Source organism: Haemaphysalis longicornis, unplaced genomic scaffold (genome assembly GCF_048455015.1).
Source record: "Haemaphysalis longicornis isolate Haplotype H1 unplaced genomic scaffold, Haemaphysalis longicornis Haplotype H1 scaffold_1, whole genome shotgun sequence".
NCBI lineage: Eukaryota > Metazoa > Arthropoda > Arachnida > Ixodida > Ixodidae > Haemaphysalis > Haemaphysalis longicornis.
Window position 1 is genome coordinate 311,224,154 of NW_027526203.1, and position 21,845 is coordinate 311,245,998.

At 46.7% G+C, this 21,845-nt stretch overlaps 1 protein-coding gene across 1 annotated transcript; it reads left to right on the forward strand.

The window, feature by feature from the left end:
• The first annotated feature begins 274 nt into the window (after positions 1-274).
• LOC144149926 (L-xylulose reductase-like) lies at positions 275-21,043 on the forward strand. The gene is made up of 7 exons (XM_077681672.1): positions 275-579; positions 1,804-1,901; positions 12,383-12,537; positions 14,929-14,971; positions 17,015-17,179; positions 17,631-17,751; positions 20,530-21,043. The coding sequence occupies exons 1-7, from the start codon at positions 528-530 to the stop codon at positions 20,631-20,633; spliced, it is 738 nt and encodes a 245-aa protein (XP_077537798.1). The 5' UTR covers positions 275-527; the 3' UTR covers positions 20,634-21,043.
• The last annotated feature ends 802 nt before the right edge of the window (positions 21,044-21,845 follow it).

Sequence of the window (21,845 nt, forward strand, 5' to 3'; positions counted from 1 at the left end):
CCCCTACTACCTTCCCCCCCTCATATTTTATGCTCTTACTAATTCGTTCTAAAGATGAGTTAGACCTGATTTTCTCCCTTATTGCCGCAACATGCGCGAGGCGTAGTAGCCATAACACTCTTCGTCGCGAAACGTAAACACTCGTTTTCCCGTAATCTACCGCATTCCCGTCTGGCGTTGGGCTCGCAAAAGCACTCCATTCGGCGCGCCGCGACGCGGCACTGTCGCGGCAAGGACGCACCGCATGCAGAGCCAACGCCGTTATCGTCGGTCGGGGTCAGGCTCCCACACTACGCCAACTTCAACACGTGTACGGCGCACGCTTTTAAAAACAAGCGCAGGCGATAAGCAAGGCCACGCTTTGTTTTTGTAAAGACCTGCTCTCGGCAGCACTCGTTTGAGCGCAGATAGCAGGAAGAGAAACCCCTCGCGTGCAGCAACTGGGAATCGTTCTTCTTCCAGACAATCTCGCGGTACCTGCTTTCGGACGAACAAGAACAGAAGTGGTTTAAGGGCACGGAGGCGACATGGAGGCTTTTTTCTCCGGAAAGCGGGCCGTGGTTACGGGCGCTGCACAAGGTATGCTTCTGCGCTGACTCGAAGCCATTTTTGGTGCAGTTGAACTTCTTTATAGTCGATCGGTGTGTCTTTCGCGGCTTCATGCGTGGTCTAAAAGTAGCCTCTGCCTCGCTCGGCAGGAAAGAAACGCTCTTTTTTTACGGTAACTCAATGGCGGGAAACGAACGTATTTTTTAGCTCGTGCTTCGTTTGAGACGTAAATGTGTAGCACGGCGAAACAAGGAGGCCAGGAAAAAAGGCGTCGTTCACACGCCACACGGTGTGCGTGTGAGAAGGTTTTTTTCTTTTTTAATTTACCGTTCAGGTGAACTGCCTGCAATGCCTACTGTTAATGCCTATTCTGTGAGAACTATATCTTATAACTAATAAGCCTCTTCTACTACCAAGAACTGCTCTAGACAGTTAAAACAGTTTGTGAGATAGAAAAAATGAATCATCTGAGCTCACTGGCACTCCCTTAATTTTACTATGAAACTTTGTTGTTCAGCGCGGTCGGTCTCTTACAAAGCTATTCTCTGCGAGCGCGGCCAGTGCATGTATACAGACGGGAGAGTTCCAAGGGAGCTAGGTATCCCGTCTGTACACGCTCACAGGCTGCGCTCCACTGCAGCGTGCTGCCAGTCACCCCTGAGGAAGGAACGGAAATTGTTCCGAAACGTCGGGTTATCGGTTTACTCTGCCTTTGCTGGGCGCCGTAATTATATTTCTCAGTCGGCAAGAATTCTCGCTCGACGTCGTTCGCGACAGCAATCACGACCAAGGGGAATAGTCGGGTCATGAGAGTAATTTTTGTAGCAAATGAGGCGGCGAGCAGGTTACATCTCGCGGTCAGCGTTAAAGGCAAGGCCATACGGAGTTCAGGTGGCTCACGAATGCAGGCATTACCTTGGGCAAAGTTTTACCATGCTTAATCATTGCAAAACACCTAAAGCCTACTAACACAAATCAAACACACATAAATTTCACACAACACAACGACAATCTGTAATAATTTATTACCTGGTTTACTATATTATGCTTTCTGCACCATGCTTTTTTTCATGTCTGTTATACAGAAAACTTGCGAAAAAAGTATATTTTATTGTTACATTAGTACTGGAGTAAAACTTCATACCCTACGATATATTTTGTCTCATTACAGGCTGAGTAAACTAACTGTCGTGAACATTTTAAATTTTACACAGGGTACTTTTCCTTTATTATTCCCCCTTTACTGACTTCCAGGAATGGGCGCCCGTATCGCAGCTGATTTGGCAAGATACGGCGCTACTGTCATCGCTGTTGATGTTAAAGCTGACAAGTTGGCCGAGCTGCAAAAAGAGGTACGTTTACCGAGATATGTCGGCTCATTTCTGCACATAGGGTGGACTCCGCTTAGAAGGCAGTCAAGGTATTGTTTCGTTTATCAGAAGCTTTTTTTTTTTTACAAATTTTCACATTTTACGACGTTAGGGGTCACATGTGAAAATTTGTGAAACGCAGTGAAACAATTAGGATGAGCTCGGGCGGAGCAATTGCCGGCGTATCCAGCCAGGCTAACACCGCCTGATCGCACACAGCAACCACCACCACCACCACCAGTGCATCAGAGCCAGTGCAGTGCATCAGAGTCGTAGCTGAACGGTTGTTGCGAAGAGTTGGGCGGAATTTGACACGCAACTCTACTTTGGCTTTTCAAGCCAATAACGAATTGCGTGTCGAGTCCTGCCCCCTTCCAGCTTAGACGATGTTGTATTCAAGAGCCACGCCACTTTTTGAATTCGCTTAGTCAACTGACACCTTGTTTAAAGTTCACAATAAGCACGCTGGCAACAATCGATCTGTCCTTTATTTCCGTAAGTGGCTCCGGGAAGCCTAAAAATGGATGACTGTGAATTGTGTTGACTACGGAACGCGCCCTCATAGTCGTGCAAAAGACGGAGTGATGTGATGGTATGCAGTGATCATGATAGGTAGTTCGCATTTTTGGCCGAATTAAGCAAGAAATTATTACAGTTGGGTAAAGTAACCTAATAAAGTCGCTGAAAGCTGGCCAAGCCATTCTGCATAGTACTGTTGGCTCAGAGCTTCGGTTTCACTTAAAAGTGAAACACCATCGAAAATTTCACTCTGGGGGGCTCTTCCATAAGGCCCGAGATTGAGCGCAACTCGGGAGACACGAGCTCTAGCGACGCCCACGTAACATGATATTTCGAGGCGGAGTTCAAGCACTTTAAATATGCGATTCATGCTTTCTGCTTATTATTGAGGTGATGTAACCGGTCCAGGGCAGCAGGCGCGACTAGGGAGCGGCGCATTTTTCAGTGCGTTCTCTCGCTCCTCTGCTCCACTGGTGGCTACTGGGTGCAAGTAAATCCAACTACTCTACTTTATCGCGCTTTTATTTTATTAATCTGTATTTCACTACATAGGTCATGTATTAACACGAAAGAGTTTTATGTGGGTACACAAACCTCACCGACGTCATATCCATCACGGAAATGACATAACCAGAAAACGTTCTATTGGCGCGCGAAACTAGGATTCGAGCCCACGGTCAGCCTGGCTGCAACGGGAGCTGTGAAATGCTCTGCCAACTGAGCCATGAAGTCATGCCCGGAGAGCTGTACGAACGCGCCTTATGTCCTTCCCTCCATAGAGTTTCTTACAATATACACTATTTATTTATTTATTTATTTATTTATTTATTTATTTATTTATTTATTTATTTATTTATTTATTTATTTATTTATTTATTTATTTATTTATTTATTTATTTATTTATTTATTTATTTATTTATTTATTTATTTATTTATTTATTTATTTATTTATTTATTTATTTATTTATTTATTTATTTATTTATTTATTTATTTATTTATTTATTTATTTATTTATTTATTTATTTATTTATTTATTTATTTATTTATTTATTTATTTATTTATTTATTTATTTATTTATTTATTTATTTATTTATTTATTTATTTATTTATTTATTTATTTATTTATTTATTTATTTATTTATTTATTTATTTATTTATTTATTTATTTATTTATTTATTTATTTATTTATTTATTTATTTATTTATTTATTTATTTATTTATTTATTTATTTATTTATTTATTTATTTATTTATTTATTTATTTATTTATTTATTTATTTATTTATTTATTTATTTATTTATTTATTTATTTACAGATACCTCAAAGACCCCAATGGGTGGGGTTTTACATGAGGGGTGTTGAAGCACGAAAATTACACAACAACCGAACAACAAACAGAAAAAAATACAACCGAACAAGCGCATCACGAATACAGAGGGTATCAAGCACGCTCTGTTGATAAAAAAGCATACAATGCCAACCAACGAAGTAGATAACACCACTAAAGATAATCGCATACACGACACAAAAATAATCAGTGCAAAAGTTTTTCTACGGCAGCTTTGAACTGAGTCGGGTTTATTTGGGTGACGACACTTTCGGGAAGGCTGTTCCATTCGATGGCTGTCAAAACAGGAAATGAATTTAGATAGGCGGTCGTGCGTGCGTGAGGTGGGTATACTGCTTTTGAGTGGTTGAGGCGATTCGATGGGTGGTGAGCAGTTTTTATAGAGAAGCTTTCGCATGGTAACGAGTTGTAGAATTTGTGGAAGAGGCAAAATCGGGCTACTGTACGTCGTGTTTTGAGACTTGGCAATTTAGCTTTACGTTTAAGATGTGTTACGCTTGTGTGGTATGAGTAATCGGAAAAGATGAATCTGGCCGCACGGTTCTGGACGGATTCAAGGATGGTACATTAGTTAGCTTGCGGTAAGTCCCAGACTGCACACGCGAATTCCAGCTTAGGGCGAACAAGCGTTTCGTAGGCCAATAATTTAACTGTGGACGGAGCCAGGTTTATGTTACGTCGGAGGAAGCCCAGCGCGCGATTCGCGTCACTGGTAATGCGATTTATGTGGGATGTCCATGTAAGGTCATGAGAAATAAGAAGACCTAGATATTTAGTGGACGAGACAGGAGATATAGCGGAGCCACTTAAGAAAGCGTCCCTCCTATTCCAGTACGTGGAATAGGAGGGACGCCTGTGGAATGAAATGATGGATGTTTTGTGAACGTTTAGAACCATGAGCCATTTGTTGCACCATTCATCTATCTTCCTTAGGTCTTGCTGGAGTGCTACGTTATCAGCGGGATCGATAATGGGGTGATAATTTAAATGACGCAGTCGTCCGCGAACAACCGAATGCTTGAAGAAATATTATCTGGTAGGTCGTTGATGTATATGAGAAAAAGTAAGGGCCCGAGGACCGTCCCTTGAGGAACACCTGAGATGACAGGGGATAAGGAGGAAGAACTGTTGTTAGCGTAGACGAACTGCTGTCGGTTAGTTAAAAAGTTTGAAAGCCATACAAATACATGTTCATCAAGGTTTAAATGTGAAAGTTTAGATAGCAAACGCTTGTGAGGAACTTTGTCGAAGGCCTTCTCGAAATCTATGAAAATAGCATCGACGGGGACGTTAATGTCTAATTTAGAATTTATGTCACTTAGGAAGAGTGCCATTTGAGTGTCGCAGGAGGGACCTTTTTGGAAGCCATGTTGATTCGGATGAAAGAACTTCGCAGATTTAAGAAAGCTAGCTATGTGCGTGTAAATGATATGTTCCATTATTTTAGAGCAAACACATGTAAGAGAGATTGGACGAAAGGCGTTATCTGAGGCTTTCTTGGGGACAGGTACAACTTTTCCTGTTTTCCAATCTTGGGGAACGGAACCTGTTGAGAGGGACTGCTGGAAAATATGGCTAAGAATGATGCTAGTGAGGTGTTTGGTGTTTTTAAGAATTTTTGCATTGATGTCGTCGACGCCTGAGGCCGAAGATAGCTTCAGGGAGTCAATGAAGTTTGAAATGCCGTGTGGTTGGAATGTAATGCTCGGCATGATGGAGGGCAATTTAGTAGAAAGGGACACAGGGCCGTCCTCTGGCTCGCGGGTGAATACTGAGCAGAATGTGGCGTTAAGGGACTCGGCAACCTTGCAGTCAGGAATAGCAGTGAGAGGAATCTGGCGCTAGCGTCTATGCGGCTCACATCAAGGCCGTCTGTGTCGTCATGGGCCGCCATTAGATCATGCGCTCGCCTTGGTTTCATCATTGGCTTGGATTGAAACATTTTAGTTGCCGTATATTCGAACACAGTGCCACAAAAACACAAATAATGGTGTGTTATTATATAAGTGGAAAAAAAACACGCTGTTTTAAAGGTAAGAAAAAAGGAAGTAAAGCGTATTTTTGCCGGAATGGTTGTGCCTGCTATTCTGCAGGCCAAGCTGGTAGTTAACAACGTTAACATTTTGTGAGAATCCCATTAGAGACTCTCATTTTAATAATTTTCCCATTATTTCAAAAAATAAGTTGTTTGATAAGCTTGGAAACGTTTTTGAGCGTGCGTATGAAAACGTCGCTTTCGTGGTGAACCGGTGCACCGACCTCCAGCTACAGTTAAACGAAACTTACTGCTGGGCGAGTTGGTTCATACTTGAAGAAAAAGGAAAACATGTCGTTAATCAGTCGTGATCGAAGACAAGATATAGACGGCCGCAGGCGCCCGTATCTGTCATATCTGGTCTTCATCGAAGTACATTTGGTTTCTTTTTTTTCGTCAGCTACAACTTTCGCGGTGACATATTACCCGCTCAGTCATAGGTTCCTTCTACTCCGACATGACCAACGTTAGCTACGATGACGCACTGCCTGTTCTTTCAAAAAGCCCTCAGTTGCACGGCTCACGGCTTCGACAGAACAGGGAGCATTTCGGCTACCTTGTATACATCGTAGACGTGTTAAAGCATAGTAAAGGAAGCAAATCCAAAAAAAAAAAACCGCTAAATAATCCAGTTGTCATGCCAAGCCCAAGCCAGAAAGGGGGGTCTTCCCATAACTCCCCCCCCCCCCACTCCCGACGACATGGATTCCCAGCTGCAGTTTCCTCTCTAGTATACTTACTAAGAAACTCTATGCTTCCCTCTAACTATATATGGTGCTGCCGTCTCGGAGAGATGAAGCGAAGTAGTGCTTCATGACGCTAATGAGCGCCGATAGTTGACGCCTCCATAGGGCAGCTTGTAACAGCGGAAGACGCTGTGTTTATTCGTCCGCCGCTTATGTAGAACGCCGCTCAGCCTGTGGAACGCCGCGCCGCCACGTTCCACAAGCTGAGCTCGTTGCAGCGCAAGCGTCTGGCGTACACGCCACGGAGCAGGACCAATGTGGTCGCACCTTTGCAGAAGCGACCCGCCAACAGGACGTCGCTCGCCAAGCAGACCCACAAGACTGCGGCCGACCCGAAAATCATGCTCATTTCGCTGTAGCGGACCGTGACTTCTCCAAACCATCCGCTGACAAACCGGTCGGTTTCATTCGCACGGTTTGCGAGCGCCGGGGGTTTCGATCGGATTTACGCAATGCTCCGGCGCGTGTAATACACTATTTAACGTTGATGCGTTTAACGGTGCCATACAGACTAAGCGATTTGCAAGTTCATACCGATGCACAATAAACATTCAAATGCTCCTGTGAAGGCACATTTCACTTTCGTGTTTTACCGATTCGTATGAAAGAAAGATCAACCACATTTTTTTTTTAATTTAAGGCATTCATAAGAGATTTTTATTTGACATTTTTCATCCTAAGAAGCAGTTTCTGCCCATTTCTACCGTCGGTGGCAGGCAATGCAATCACGTGACTAAGGCTGACTGGCAAAAAAAAAAGAAAGTGGATGGTGGAAACGCGCCACATTCAAAACTAATTACTGCTCGGTGTTACGTTATCGAAATCCTTCGTCTGCTTTTCGATACAAAAAAGTCTGCTTACGCGCTTTGAGGGCGAAACCTTGGAGATGCTTATTAACAAAGTTTTTTACTAAATCATTGTACTTGCGTCTTTCTCCTCACTTTCATTTCTTTGTATTTTGGCACGAATCACTTCGACTGGCTTCTCTTCTGCTATACCATGTTTGCGTCAGTTTGTTCTCTTTTATCTCTTAATGAACTACGTCAGCAAGCAGCGTGGCACACGCAACAGCCTCCCTAGAATCGGTGTTCTGTGAGGCTGGTGTGCATCTGTTCTACTCCCGTGCCATCCCATTCAGGTGTCACGCGGCACGCACTATTCTGCATCTTTTGCTTTTCAAATTCACAGTGTGACGAATTTTGTGTGTGAGAGAGTGCGTGCGTGCGTGTGTGTGCGCGTGTGTGTGTGCGTGTGAGTGTGTGTGCGTGTTTGTGCGTGTGTGTGTGCGTGCGTTCGTGTGCGTGTGCGTGCGTTTGTGTGTGCGCGCGCGAGCGTGCGTGAAACGCAGTTATCTGGCTAACCTCCCCGCCTTTTAGATGGCGTTCTCTCAGTCCACACGTCCATAATTGTCCGTATGGTTCACGGAAGGGAGCGTATAAATTGGTTTGGGGGGAAGGCCAGAGGCGTAAAACATTATGGACGAAGATGGAAAACACTGAAGACTGTGACAACTGGAAGATAGAGCAAAGATTGTATCCGCTCCCGAAACGTCGATCAGTCCCCCAGGAGCTTTGTTGACAGCGGCCACTGACCACGCGCGACACGTGCGATAGAATGGGCTGCAGTGCATTGCCAGGAACTGAGCTGTCGCACCCGAAAGCCCCCGCGCATGGTACATAATATAAGTGCACGCGGTGCCGTTAATTCGCGAAATATTGAAACTGTTTTATTATCAGCCACACAGTGTTCGCAAGCTGCGCAGGGCGCTCTCCTATACGCCTCGAGCTTCGCGATCGCTGCGCCGCCTGCCGCCGCTTCTCCGCGGCGTTGACGGGATTTGCGATGCGTGGGCCGTGGCTGATAGGGGCTCGTGCAGTGTTTTGGTTCTGTTTCGCTTCTTTTCGCCTTTCCGCGCCCCCAAAAAAAACTTGTTATGGTGACGTCTATTGGCGAAGAGTATGTTTAGGTCACTTAAAAAGCAGTTGCGTCTTCGTAGAGTACGCGATCGCCTGCAAGAGCTACCCGGGGACGCGGTTCTGCGCGCTTCGTCGCCGCTCTTCCGGGCGTCGGCGACGGCAGCAAGATATCACCCATGACATCTCCAAAACATCAGGCACAATCGAATTATACTATCGCTTCGTTTAGACCTGATACTGGCACAATGAGAGGTTGGCTTCATTTTGCAGCGTGGACAACGAATGCAGCTTCGTTTCGAATATATACGTCGCAGAAAAATATGTTTCGGGGATGTGATTACCCAATGCCGCATAATAACTTATGCCTTTTATAAGAATATAAACCATGCAAAAATGTAAAGTATATTCCAAGCCTGTGCGTCATTAAATATGTGCCCACACACGCCATATAGCAAGAACCAAGGCAAGTTAATGAAACCGCGGAAAAATAAATGCTGTGCAAGTGCTGAATTAAGAAACATAGCTCTAACGGAAATAAAAAAAAAACAGTGCAACTTCTGACATGCTAAAGACATTCGTCGAAACATAAGCCAGGTAGGGTTCACAAGACCAACTATACGCGAAATGCGCTGCTATTCCGCGATACATTGCGGGGGGGGGGGGGGGGGGGAGGGGGAGGGGGACGCTGTGTACAAATGCGGAGCGGAATCAAGCAATGAACGTTTTAGTAATCCCACACACAAATCTCTCGTTCACTTTCCTTTTGTTTTTCTACTTCAACGAAGAGCTGATCGTATGGCGGACGCATTTTTAGAAGTTACAGGGTAGGCTGTTCAACAAACGATGAAAGGTGTCGTCGGAAGAGTGTAGTATGTGATAAGGCCCTCTGATTTCAGTTTCTGGTTTATTCTGCAGGCTCCCTGTGCTGTATGACGATATTTCAAAGAAGCATTTAGTCGCGGACGCGAATTATATTCTAAGCCCGTCTCCGCGCTGCTCGCAGAGGATATATGTAGCAGATGAGTGTTTGCAGGCGCTCACCTCACGACAAGACGACTCTGTCGTGTGCTGATCCCCGAGTATAATTATGCATTGTCCATCGTACGTTTGTTGAATATTCCCGAAATTAACACAGACTGGCTTGTAAATGGTGGTGATCAATATATGAGGTATAATATTGGCAAACGTATGGCGTGCTGTCAGGTATGAGTGGTCCGCTGATTTGTAAGCGCACAAAACCGATTTAAATCGTAGTGTATAGACGTAGCATGGACATGTGAGGAACCGGTGGTTACGGAGACACGGCTACTAAATTCAGGTCAGTGTAACTACAATCGGCTCCATCATACGCCGGTTCCGCGACGCTGGCCTGTGACACACACCTGGCGCTTATACAGACCGAATATACCACACTAAGATCGCGTCAGAAACATTTACACACTCGTAAACACACGCTATTTGCGAACAGAGTGACTGCTCCACATAAACATGGATTTCAAGCGCCCGCAAATGGTAAAGCTCAGTCGTGAACGTGCCGCAAAAGCAGCGGCAGCACTGGGGAATGGGGCGCGGACTCCCGCGGCTGCTTTCGAAACGGGCCGCTAGGGGGATTTCAGTGGCGCCTCTACAGGCCGCGCTCGAGGCGTATATTTGCTGTGGATTACTATAGCATCTGCTTTCTGTGGATAGACAGGCTGCCCTTCGATATTCCTGGATCGATAAATCGAAACGGCCCGGCCCGGTCCAGGGCTCGAACTCGAAATAGAATCGTGCATTTCTCCGTCCACATATGGCCTCCGCAGGGCGATAAGTTTTTCCTCGAAGGCACGACACTTCCTATAGCATGTGCGCCTCCTTTTTTAGAGCGATGCTCGAGTTCCTTCCGTGTCTAATCCTTCCGCGAGATTCTTCCGCATCCGCAATTAACTAATGAGGAGTGCACACTCCACTCAGCGCAGAAGCCAATGTAGGGCATCGTGCGTAAAGCAACCATTATTTAGGTATGTACGTTATGATCACAGTCGTCACCATCATTATAATTTTGGCAGGCATTTCGTAATCGTCATCATGGTCGTCTTTGAGTACGGTGCCGGTGACGTCGGGAGGGTAATCCTTCGGTAGTGGTGGTGGTAATAATCGCTTATACCCCTACACCTCGCAATATCAACACGATTCATTTGGAACATCCCAACAGCGTGAACATGCAGAACAAGCCACGTAAAATGCATCACAGACCGGTGCGGCTATATACGTATTAGCGGTTAATGCCATTACCTGACTAAGAAAAAAATGAAGGCGAATGCTTAAAACAGGAATATGTTCAGCATAAATAAGGCTAGCGAACCTGAGTTAGCTTCAACCTCTGGTTTATGTCAATAAATGTTCATTACTACTACTACATGTTTCCAATATCGCTACGTCTTTAAATTGTGTGCGATTTACTTTGCACCGAGAAGTAACCACCCTAACACCCCCACAAAAAAAATAGAATACTAGAACCCAAATCCGATCACTCATCATATTCTCGAGCTACATGTATACATAAGGGCTCCACCTTTGAGGTCAGGTGCCCAAACCAGCAATTTTTTTCACCCAAGTTGCATCTGGAAAGACTGGTGCGGATTTGCATATTTTATAGCCAAAGCTGTCTCGGGTGCTTTCAGTGTAAAGCCTGTGCTTAATCAACTTTACTTGCACGCTCGTCCGTTGCTTACATGTCAATGTGCATAACTTGCGCTCTCAAGTCGTTCAGTGTAAAGTATGACCCGACAAGTCTAGCATTGTTTGTGCTAAGCCGAATTTTATTTGTACTTTTTGAAACTTAGAATAATGCTATTCTTACATCTACCAGTAGCAGTAGGCGTTTGTGTGCGTACCTATAAGACTGCTGTACTCACTGATCGAGACGAAAGATCACCCGCCGCGGTGGCTCAGTGGCTAAGGCGTTGTGCTGCTAAGCACGAGGACGCAGGTTCGATTCCTGGCCGCGGCGGCCGCTTTTCTGGTGGAGGCGAAAAGCAAAAACGCCCCTGTGTACGAGATTTCGGCGCTTGTTAAAGATCCCCAGGTAGTCAAAATCAATCCGGAGCCCTCCACTACGGCGCGCCCCATCGCCTGCGTTGCGTTGGCGCGTTAAACTCTACAATCAATCAATCAATCAATCAATCAATCAATCAATCAATCAATCAATCAATCAATCAATCAATCAATCAATCAATCAATCAATCAATCAATCAATCAATCAATCAATCAGAGACGAACAATAATTTCAACTTCTACGCTTTGAGAAGAACATAATGTCACAAGCCACAGCTTAACAGCAGTTATCATTGCCTGTTCTTTACCAGTTACCCCCCGCGGTGGCTCAGTGGCTAAGGCGTTGTTGCGCTGCTGAGCACGAGGTCGCGGGTTCCATTCCCGGCCGCGACGGCCGCTTTTCTGATGGAGGCGAAAATAACAAAAGCCCGTGTGTACGAGATTTCAGCACACGTTAAAGATCCCCAGGTGGTCAAAATTAATCCGGAGCCCTCCACTACGGCGCGCCTCATCGCCCGCGTTGCGTCGGCGCATGAAACCCTACAATCAATCAATCAATCTTTACCAGTTAAAAATTTTGTCCGTTTTGCTTACAAACTTTGACATCTGTGGGCTGTGCAGTATGATCGCGACCTGGAGTTTATTATGCACTAGCTACATAGATCTTCAGTTTTCATCAACAATCTAGCTGCGAATGCAGTCTGTCATCTTTCAAGTGCAAGGGAGGAAGGCGAAAACGAGAGGGGTACCAGAACCTATGCAGAAAAGTTGATTGATTGAGTCTTTTATTGGAGGAAGGAAAGTAACACGCTTTCGCCCTCGGGTAAGCATGAATTCGCACCTCCTTTGTGTTTCTCAGGTGCCCAACGTTATACCGGTGGCGGTAGACCTGGCCGATTGGAACGCAACCAAGCGCGCCCTGGCCGACGTCGGCGATGTCGACTTGCTCGTGAACAACGCTGGCATCACTGAACTGGACTTGTTCGGAAACATTGCACCGGAGACCATTGACAAGCAAGTTCAACCTCGTGATCCTGCTCTGAATTCCTGATGCATGCGTTAGGGGTGATTCGTGGGTATTCCGCATCTTTTAATTGTGCCGACAGCCCGAATGTCCAGACTCCATTGTAATCAATATTACATGCACGTATAGTCACGTAGTCACATAGTGAAGAACAACGCGAGCTTCTTGCAGTAATTAAAGTCTACTGGGGGAAACAATTGTAGTCCTCAAAAAGCTAGACGTAAAAATTCCTCGAGGCACTTAAGTCTGCTTACGTGGTGTGAACACAAAACCCTTCATTTTTTCCCCTGGCGATACTTATCAAAGACTTCCCTACTGCTACATCGTGTTTGTGCCACTTTCTTCGCTTCCCTTTCTTCGTATTTTGGCTCTCCCCCCCACCCCCCTCGCAGTTTCTCTCTCTCTCTCTCTCTCTCTCTCTCTCTCTCTCTCTCTCTCTCTCTCTCTCTCTCTCTCTCTCTCTCTCTCTCTCTCTCTCTCTCTCTATCTATCTATCTCTCTCTCTCTCTCTCTCTCTCTCTCTCTCTCTCTCTCCCCTGTACTTCGACTTTGTTGGCGTATTTGCGTAGTCTACCACGCTTAGCCAGTCAGTAAAGAAAAAGAAAAAAACGTGCTTAGCAGGTGCAGAAACTGGCGATACAGGGGAATGCAAAGAAACACGAACACAACCGAGCGCCCGGTGGTCGGTTGTTCGTATTTCGGCATGCAACACGCATCACGTCAAACTCATTCTTTTTATGAACGCAAGTTTTATTTGTATTTGAGGGAAGATAAAGGACGTATACCATAGCCTTGGCGCTCAACTTCCCATTCCATTTTTGAATAAACTTGCGTCATCATGACAGCATGCGTGAGCGCCTCATATATCGAGAACGACGGGACAGTCATACTTAGCGGCCCAAGCAAAACGGACGTTGTCAGACGGACAATTGGCCCCGCAACTTGCCTTGCGCAGCTGCGCAAAATGCGCAACCTAAGAAATATACAGCGCCAATTCACTGAGCAAGCATCGGACCTACCGTATTTACTCAATTCTAAGCACCCGCAGGTTCTAAGCACCATCCCCTACTGTCAAAAAAAAAAAAAAAAAACAAGAAATTGGAAACATTAACGCTCACTTCTCCGCGTTTAATATTTGATGGCACTTTGAGGCCAGCGCGACTTTTCGCAATCTCTCCAAATATTAAAGAAAAAAAAATGGCTGATGATTACTATACTCCATAATGCGAAATGTCTGCGCAGCGCGAACTGCAGTCTTCTCCGTCCCGACGCATAGCTGCTGCATCTCTGGAAGTGATCGCGTGATCAGCGAACGCACAGCAGCGCGCGCTACTCTGCCATTATCTCGCAACGCGTCGCCGCTGCCGAGCATGTTGTTGCAAATCGTGTTTGAACCTCCCGCGCAAATGTTACGTGTTTCGGGTGAGCCACGTAACGAGGAGGGCGCGAAGCACATCCACCGGTTGCCTCACTCTTTGTTCAGCACTTACTCCTGAGAGAAAGCTTTAATGAATACTGCAGAGGTTAGCCCCACAAACGGCGGGGCTTGCTACTTCAGACGGAGGAGTAACATTAGATCGATCATTCCTGAGTGCTGCAGTGCGCTGAGGCAGCACTCACTCGTGGGTTCTCTCGACGGCAGCGATGGTAAGCCTGTGCGTCAGCGGCGCGAACTGAGTCTCAGGAAGGGACCGCGAACTCCATCTCAGGAAGTGAACGCACATCATCGCCGAGCGCACGATGGCACGCACTGCTATGGCGTCACTTCACAGAGCGTCGCCACCGTCCTGCATGTCTCAATGCCTCCCCCCCCACACTTCCGCCATGCGTCGCCGCCGAGGGGCGTCTCGTGCGGGCTCAGCATATACTGTCTTCCCCCTCACACATCCGGCACACTTTTCTCCACCGCTTTCTTTCTGACTTCGCTCGCTCGGTTATGACGCCGACGCCAATGACAAACCACAGTAGCGGCCGCCAAAGGTCTGCGCACTAAAAAAGTTTGCGTCGAATCTAAGCACCCCCTTTCTGCTAGGAAGCGCGCGTTGCCCAGGCCGCCAACCAGCACCTCTCGAACGTCTGGAAGAACAGCGTATGCGCGGTGCTTCCGAATTTGTCAGCCAGATGACGCCGCATGTATCGGAGGCTGTTCCTCCCGTTGATTGATTAATTGATTGATTGATTGATTGATTGATTGATTGATTGATTGATTGATTGATTGATTGATTGATTGATTGATTGATTGATTGATTGATTGATTGATTGATTGATTGATTGATTGATTGATTGATTGATTGATTGGAGTGTTAGCTCGACAACCCGAAAGGGAAAAATACGCGCATAGCAGGTCTGCTAACTCAACACGTCTCCTTACCTATATGCAGAATTTTTGCTGTCAACTACAAGGCTGCAGTCAACATATCTCAGGTGCGTAAACACCGGCTTTCTTTAAGACGGTACCCTGAAGGCTGTAATTTTTTATTCGATTTATTTTGAAACAAGTAAACTTGATAAAACATACCTTATTGCATTTTACGCCTCTCTGTCTCCCATAATTTCCATATTTGTTTGTGATATGCACCAGCGAGATTATGCGAAGCTCCAAAAGTGCCAATTTTGAACAGTGAATGCCTGACTTTAATTATACAGCCTACCGTATAACTTCTTGGTGGCAGAACGCTCAAAGGACCAATAACACAGGCCAAAGCAGTGAATTAGGCAAATTGCTGGTCCAGCTTACTATTCGAGTTAACAGTTACCTCTGCGCAGTAGTATCAAGAAAGACCATTTGTGAGGCAACTCGTTTGCTGGGCGTCCTCAATTACCAGGTTTTCTCCGCTGCCCACTGTGATTGGTCGTCGGTTTTTCTTCCATTTTCTATGGTCTGTGCCAAGAAAAACCGCCAAATCCTCATTTAAAAAAATTGGCTCCAATCCACGCTGTGAAGGTGATTGGAAAGTAAAGCTTTAAACGACACCCACGACAATTGCCCATGCGACGTAACTTGAATTCCCACACGTGGCTCTACAAAGAGTGAAACCAGAGATTCTGCCATCCGTTACCTGAAATTCGCGGGGGCGGCGTACCGAACGCAGCAGCGTCGGCCACGGCCGGGCTAGGGCGGCGGACGCCGCCGCTGTAGCCCGGCCGTGCGTCGGCAGAAAGAAAACGGGAGGAGCGTCTTTCGACGTGTGAGACAGCGGAACCTAGCCATCCTGATGAGCTAGCTCGGGGCTACACCACCACGCGACACAAGCGCGGACACCTAAAAAATTCGGCATGTGAGCTTAGTGATTCCCATTTATGCCGATTTAAACTATCTAATTTAGTAAGTTTGAGAATTGCGAGACAGCTGAGGGAACTTTTATAATCGCTATTTATCATAACCAGTTGCTCCTTTCACCTTTTGTAATACCTCTTAAAACACAACCGAATTGGTATTCTCCAATATAGAAAACAGAGTCCTATTTGTGACAAGCAGTGCCCAAAAGGTGGCGTTTCTCTAGCAGCCATATGTCTGTAAGTGGTCTCTACATTTTGTTTTCCCGCCCTGCAAACCAATCCTTAACGTATCTTTGCCGTACGACCACTTAATTCCGTCGGGTCCGGGTTACCCAGGAAGTGCTGTCGAACAAGTTAATCAAGCCGTTCGAAGGAAGTGGGTAACGGACGCGAAGCTGCGCCAAAAGATGCCCAAAGCAACCGTCGCTAAAGCAGAGGACAAAGCCGTACTGCCGACGCGCCCGCCGGCGAGTAGGCACCTCCGTGCGGGGAACGCTGGGTAAATTCGCCGCGTCATCTACAATGTGCTCCGTTAGTTAAAACCTCCCCACCCCCTCCACCCGCCGCTGCCTCCGCCGCGTGGGGAGTTTATTGTCCCGCACGCCGCGGAAGAACCGTTGGCTGTTAGAGGTGTAAAGCTTTGCTTTAAAACAAGCCAGGTACAGATACGGCAAAAAACAAACGGCCCTTCGTGGTATGGTGGCGCCATATCTAAGTTGAATTAAGGTCCCTTAGGTTGAATACTGGTAAACAAGGCTCCGCAGCAGCTTGAAGACCTATTTTTGTGATGTCAATGCACACGTCCAGAAAACACACGATTTGGTGGGAGAATCCAAATTTTAAGTAAAGTTGATTAATTTCTCAGTGAACAAAGCATCGTTTGCTTCCGGACAAGCGCTGGGGGAACTATAAAGCACGAAATCTTTCGAATAAAACAAACTTGTATTTTGTCTGCCTGGCCCCTTTAAGTATAGTGTTGCTTTAAAACGAGAGTTCAATGCCGTTTGAAGTCTTAGTATTACTGAGGCGCCCAAAAATTTAAAAAAAGAGCCAATGTGCCTAAAATACTGAAGCAAAAGAGAAAACTGTCGGCGTTCATCATACGCTTCGGGTTTCAAAACTAAGACGGTGTTTTATGGGACAGCTTACTGTGTGTAGGAACTATTAGAGTGTGCCTACCTTGCGCAGATCTGCGTCCAGTCCATGAAGTCCCGAGGTGTGCCGGGATCGGTGGTGAACATCTCTAGCCAGTCTGGAATTGTAGCCCTACCGGAGCACGCTGTGTATTGCGGCAGCAAAGCAGCTCTCGACATGATCACCAAGGTCATGGCGCTCGAGTTGGGCCCTTACAACGTGAGTTTCATTTTTTCCCCTCTTGGCTGGCTTCAGTTATCTAACACCCTGCATAAAAACCACGCTCGCCTTTGTTAGAATAAGTGAAGCTTCTCGATGTTGCTCGCTCCATGCTAACTTCTAAGTTACAAGGTTGCAGCAACGCCCTCCTGGATAGCACGACATTAATAGCGCCCAGTTATACCAACATTGTCTTTCTCTGCATGTCCAGATATAATGCTTCCAATGTGTTTTTGGACATAAAAATCCTCTAACAGTGCCCAACCCAAACTTGCCTGCAGTGCTGTGTGTGCGTGCGCGCATGTGCGTGTGAGTGTGCGTGTGTGCGTGCGTTCTTGTGTGTGCGCGTGTGCGTGTGCGTGTGTGTGCGTGCGTGCGTGCGTGTTTGTATTGATATTTGTTGCTCTCCGGCCCTGCTGGTCGTTATGATAAGATTAGGCACGCTCTGCAGATTCGAGTGAACTCGGTGAACCCGACCGTGACGAACACAGCCATGGGAGCCGCCGTCTGGGAGCAAGAGCCGGGAAAGGCGGCCGCCATGATGGCCAAGATTCCGCTCGGCCGTTTCGCAGGTGGAGTACACAATACTACGGTGCTGCTTTCGTGCCCCCTAGCTCCTATTATCACTTTTTAGTTTGTAGTTGCACACTTGATGTCCGCACACCACGGCATGAGGGCTTGTAAAATACGCGCAAAATTATAACGCTCGGCTTAATATCACTCTAAAAGAAGGTCCGCCAGCCTGCTTCCTCACTATGTAGGTTGGGAAAACCAGCATAAAAAAAAAGACGCGAACACAAAGAGATGAGGTAACACACACGCTGAGTGTATGTGTTGGCTGTTCTCTTCATGTTTGCGTTGTTGTTGTTTTTTGGCTGGTTTTCTTAACCTTCAAAACCTACCAACTGGCCCACCAAGCTGCACTTCTTCCCCACAATGCATAGAGGAGGCCAGTCACTGCTATCAGAGCAGTGAAATAGGCCAACGACGACACCCAGCGTAAAATTTAACTCGAAAAAAAATGGGGTCTCCGCTGGGACGTCGCGCAATGCAAGCATGACGATTTGCATTGCATGATGCCACAGCGCAGATCACATTTTTCTAGTCATATCATATTTTTGGGTCTCTTTATTTGCCCATTTTTTTCGTGCAGACGCCTCAATTGGTCAGCTCGGTGAAATGTGGCAAAGGAAATCCACGTATGTTTTTTTAGAGTGTCCTTTTGAGGGTGCGGGTACCGGTGGCGCTTGCTTGATTACGAGCGCTGAGTGTCCAACATTCTTGCGCTGCAATATTCTGCAAGTAAGCGCTCCCTCAATGAGTATAGTGCGCGATCCTCATGATCCGCAGTGGCTGAAGACGTAAAAGTAGAAAAGAAAACGCATGCTGCTCGTATGTGTTCGGGTGAACCAAATGGCATGTACCGAACGGATGCGCATGCTTTTGCAGACAACATAAAGGACGCGCACTACTTTGAATTGTTCAATCCAATTTGGAACGAAGTGATGTGAATCCTCGAGTTTTTGGCTTTTAAAAACATTCCTAAGCAGCTTTTTATGAGCTGTGGATATATACAAGCGTGGTGCAGGAGGCATCCGAGGCATTGCTCATCGCACGGAAAACAAGCTCGTGCGTGGGCACGACTAGCTCTAGTTTACTACCGGGACCCACAGAAGAACGAGTAAAGCCTGTACATCGGCATCAAATACGACTGCATCGCTTGCTCCCCAGGTGAACCAATTGAGAGAGATTAAGAGAGGGAGAGAGACAACGGTGTTTTAATAAGGCCAGTTTTGAAGTGGCATGATCTAATTGTCATAGAAAAAAATTAAGTAAGCCAGAAGAACTCTTGGTGAAGGCTTGTGTATCTCTCCTTGCAAAACTACTCTTTTTTTTTTCCGCTGAGAACTCTTAGGACAGAAACGCAACTGGTACTTGAGTCTGCAACCATGCACGGGGAAGTCCACACAAGTACTATCGTGATAAATTGGAATACGAACAACGGAGCGCGTGGCTTTCAGTACTATTATGAGCAATATGAAAGGGAACACAGGAACGCATGGCAAACAGCCTCGAAACAGACCAACACCACCTAGTGTTGAACACACTCGGAGCGAAACGCGGATGGCGCTGTGAAAAACAAAGAGGGAAAGGAGGGCGCTGTTCCACGAGCTATTGGCACTCCCGCGACGCTGGCAATTCTACAAAGCCGCAGCATACGTCATTTCGCCAATAATACGGTATCGTTTGACAGCCGATAAGACGCACGGCGGGAATGGGAACAGTTATTAGAACAGCGTCGCCCTTTGCACTTTGTTTCCGACGGCGGCCGCTGCGTATCACTGGGTGTAAGGGTGTTTTCTGCGCGTTCCTGTGTTTTCTTTCATATTGCTCATAATAGTACATGCCGCGCATCCTAACGACGGACCGCGTATGCGCAGTTCGAACAAGTTACGAGAGTTTGTGTCCAACGTTGATAAGGAAACACCGTCGTTCGGCGTGTGAGCCTTTTGGTTTGTCTTCCCACCGCGTTCGGCGCCCGCTCACTAAAGCGTGATCTAACCTGGGGCCAGATTCTCTAAAAAACGGGCGTCGCTTTGAAGCGACGGGTTAGCGCCATTGAAATGCATGTGTTGTGGGGTCGGGGCCGTCGCTTTGCGGTGCTCCTCGTGAGGAGTGATCCTGAGAAAAGCAGTGTGGCAAGGGCGCGAAGCGACACCCACTGCCCCCCGTCGTTTCGCTTGTCACTTCGCGCCCTTGCCACAGTGCTTTTCTCAGGATCACTCCTCACGAGGAGCACCGCAAAGCGACGGCCCCGACCCCACAACACATGCATTTCAATGGCGCTAACCCGTCGCTTCAAAGCGACGCCCCGTCGTTTTAGAGAATTCGGCCCCTGGTGGCCGCGATGAGTGAAAACGGCGCACGCAGCTATATTCCTTTATTTCTTATTTCGTGCGGAGCGTCCAACGGACGATGGAAATGTGATGGTCTTTCCCTATCAAGGTTGGTCACGAACTCTCGTAGCTTGTTTGCACTGCGCATACGCGGCCCGTCGCCAGGATGCGCGGCGGCATGCACTGAAAGCCACGCGCTCCGTTATTCGTATTTCAATTTATCACGATAGTACATGAACTTCTTAATGTCACGTACTAAGAACTCTGGGGGCACCCAAGTGAAACTAAAAGCCCCAAAAAGTTCTGGTAGCAAAAACTTGTTGCAGAGAAACAATCTTCATAATTTTGTGACGTGCCTGGTAAGCTCAGCGTAACAACACATCGCGTAGTAGCTCTATTATTCCTATTCCTTCTTGCTCCTCTTCATTTTCTTCTCTTTTTTTTTCTTTGCAGAACCCAAAAATATTTCAGACGTCGTCCTCTTCCTCCTGAGTGACATGGCGTCAATGGTGACAGGAGTAATCCTTCCGATTGACGGTGGCTACACAGTCGCCTGAAGCCACAGGGACGTTGTCCGAAAGGGGGGGGGGGGGGGATGCGTCGAGCTTGTGGGTTTTCAGCCCCCTTCGAAGTGGAAGTGGATGCTCTATGTAAATCTCACTACAGAAAGCTCTGCGCTTCGTTTTTCGCGAAGGGCTCTACTACCGAAGTGCGTCTACTTTGATAACGAATGACACACGTAAATTGTATTAGGTCGCATGCGCCAGGTTGCCAATATTATAAATTATGTCATTTTTTATGGCTTTGCCTGCCATCTCACCCTCCCGTTGCCTCTGCCACGCAGGACAGGCAACATCCCCCAAACCGAATGCATGCCCACATTACTAAGCCGATGTGCACGTTGTGCTTGCCACTCGCACAGTGCATCACCCTTATGTATTTTCTCTGAAAACGAATATCCTGCAAACTCAATAATTAATCGGTTTGTATTTAGAGTGAAAAGTTCTGTTTTAATAAAGCAGCTGACTGCTATTCATGTCTCCCATTTCATTCCCACTCATTTTATTGCGCCTTCATAAAAACAAATTTCGTTTTCCACCACTACAATTAATGTAGAATCGTGAGAAATTTACTATGCTGGATGTGTAAAAGAGATGCCTTTGATCGCAGTTCTGAGACGACGTTCATTTAGCAAGGCTTTACTGCCACAAGCTCAATTTAAGAATTTGTGAAAACCTGTATGCATCCTCCGTATGCGTTCCTGGGGGAGGGGGGGGGGGGGTACCCAAGCTGGGAAACGTCCGCCTACAGAACGCATCCGCGAGAAAAAGAAAAAAACAAGATTGACACTCAGGCCTATACCCACATCAGCCGATGAGCGGGAGAGGGAGGAGAGAGTGTGGCATCAGCCAACACCACCTAGACTTTCAAGGCCTGCGGAGTGCCGCCGTGACGTCACACGGCTGGGGCGGCCGCGCGCCGCCCGCAGAGGACGGAATCGGAGGCACTGAACAGGTTTAGTGCCGTGTCACGGCGAAAATTGTGGGGTCGTAGCATTCTGTTTCTGTTCCCGTGCTTGGACATGACCCCATAGTCAGCCGACCATGTAACGCCAAGCTGTGTTGTTTGAGTAAACATATCGGTGGCCACAAAAATTGTTTGCGCTGTTGCTCGCGAATACTTTCTTGTCTAACCATTAACCGCACTAACTATAAATCCATCAGACAATAGGAGACTGCTCATTCATTACATTGTAGTGTATACGTGGG

Coding starts and splice junctions, on each gene's coding strand:
- LOC144149926 (XM_077681672.1), top strand. CDS start 528: ATGGAGGCTTTTTTCTCCGGAAAGCGGGCCGTGGTTACGGGCGCTGCA. Junction 12,538..14,928: donor GCACCGGAGACCATTGACAA/GCAAGTTCAACC, acceptor ACCTATATGCAG/AATTTTTGCTGTCAACTACA. Junction 17,752..20,529: donor TCCGCTCGGCCGTTTCGCAG/GTGGAGTACACA, acceptor TTTTCTTTGCAG/AACCCAAAAATATTTCAGAC.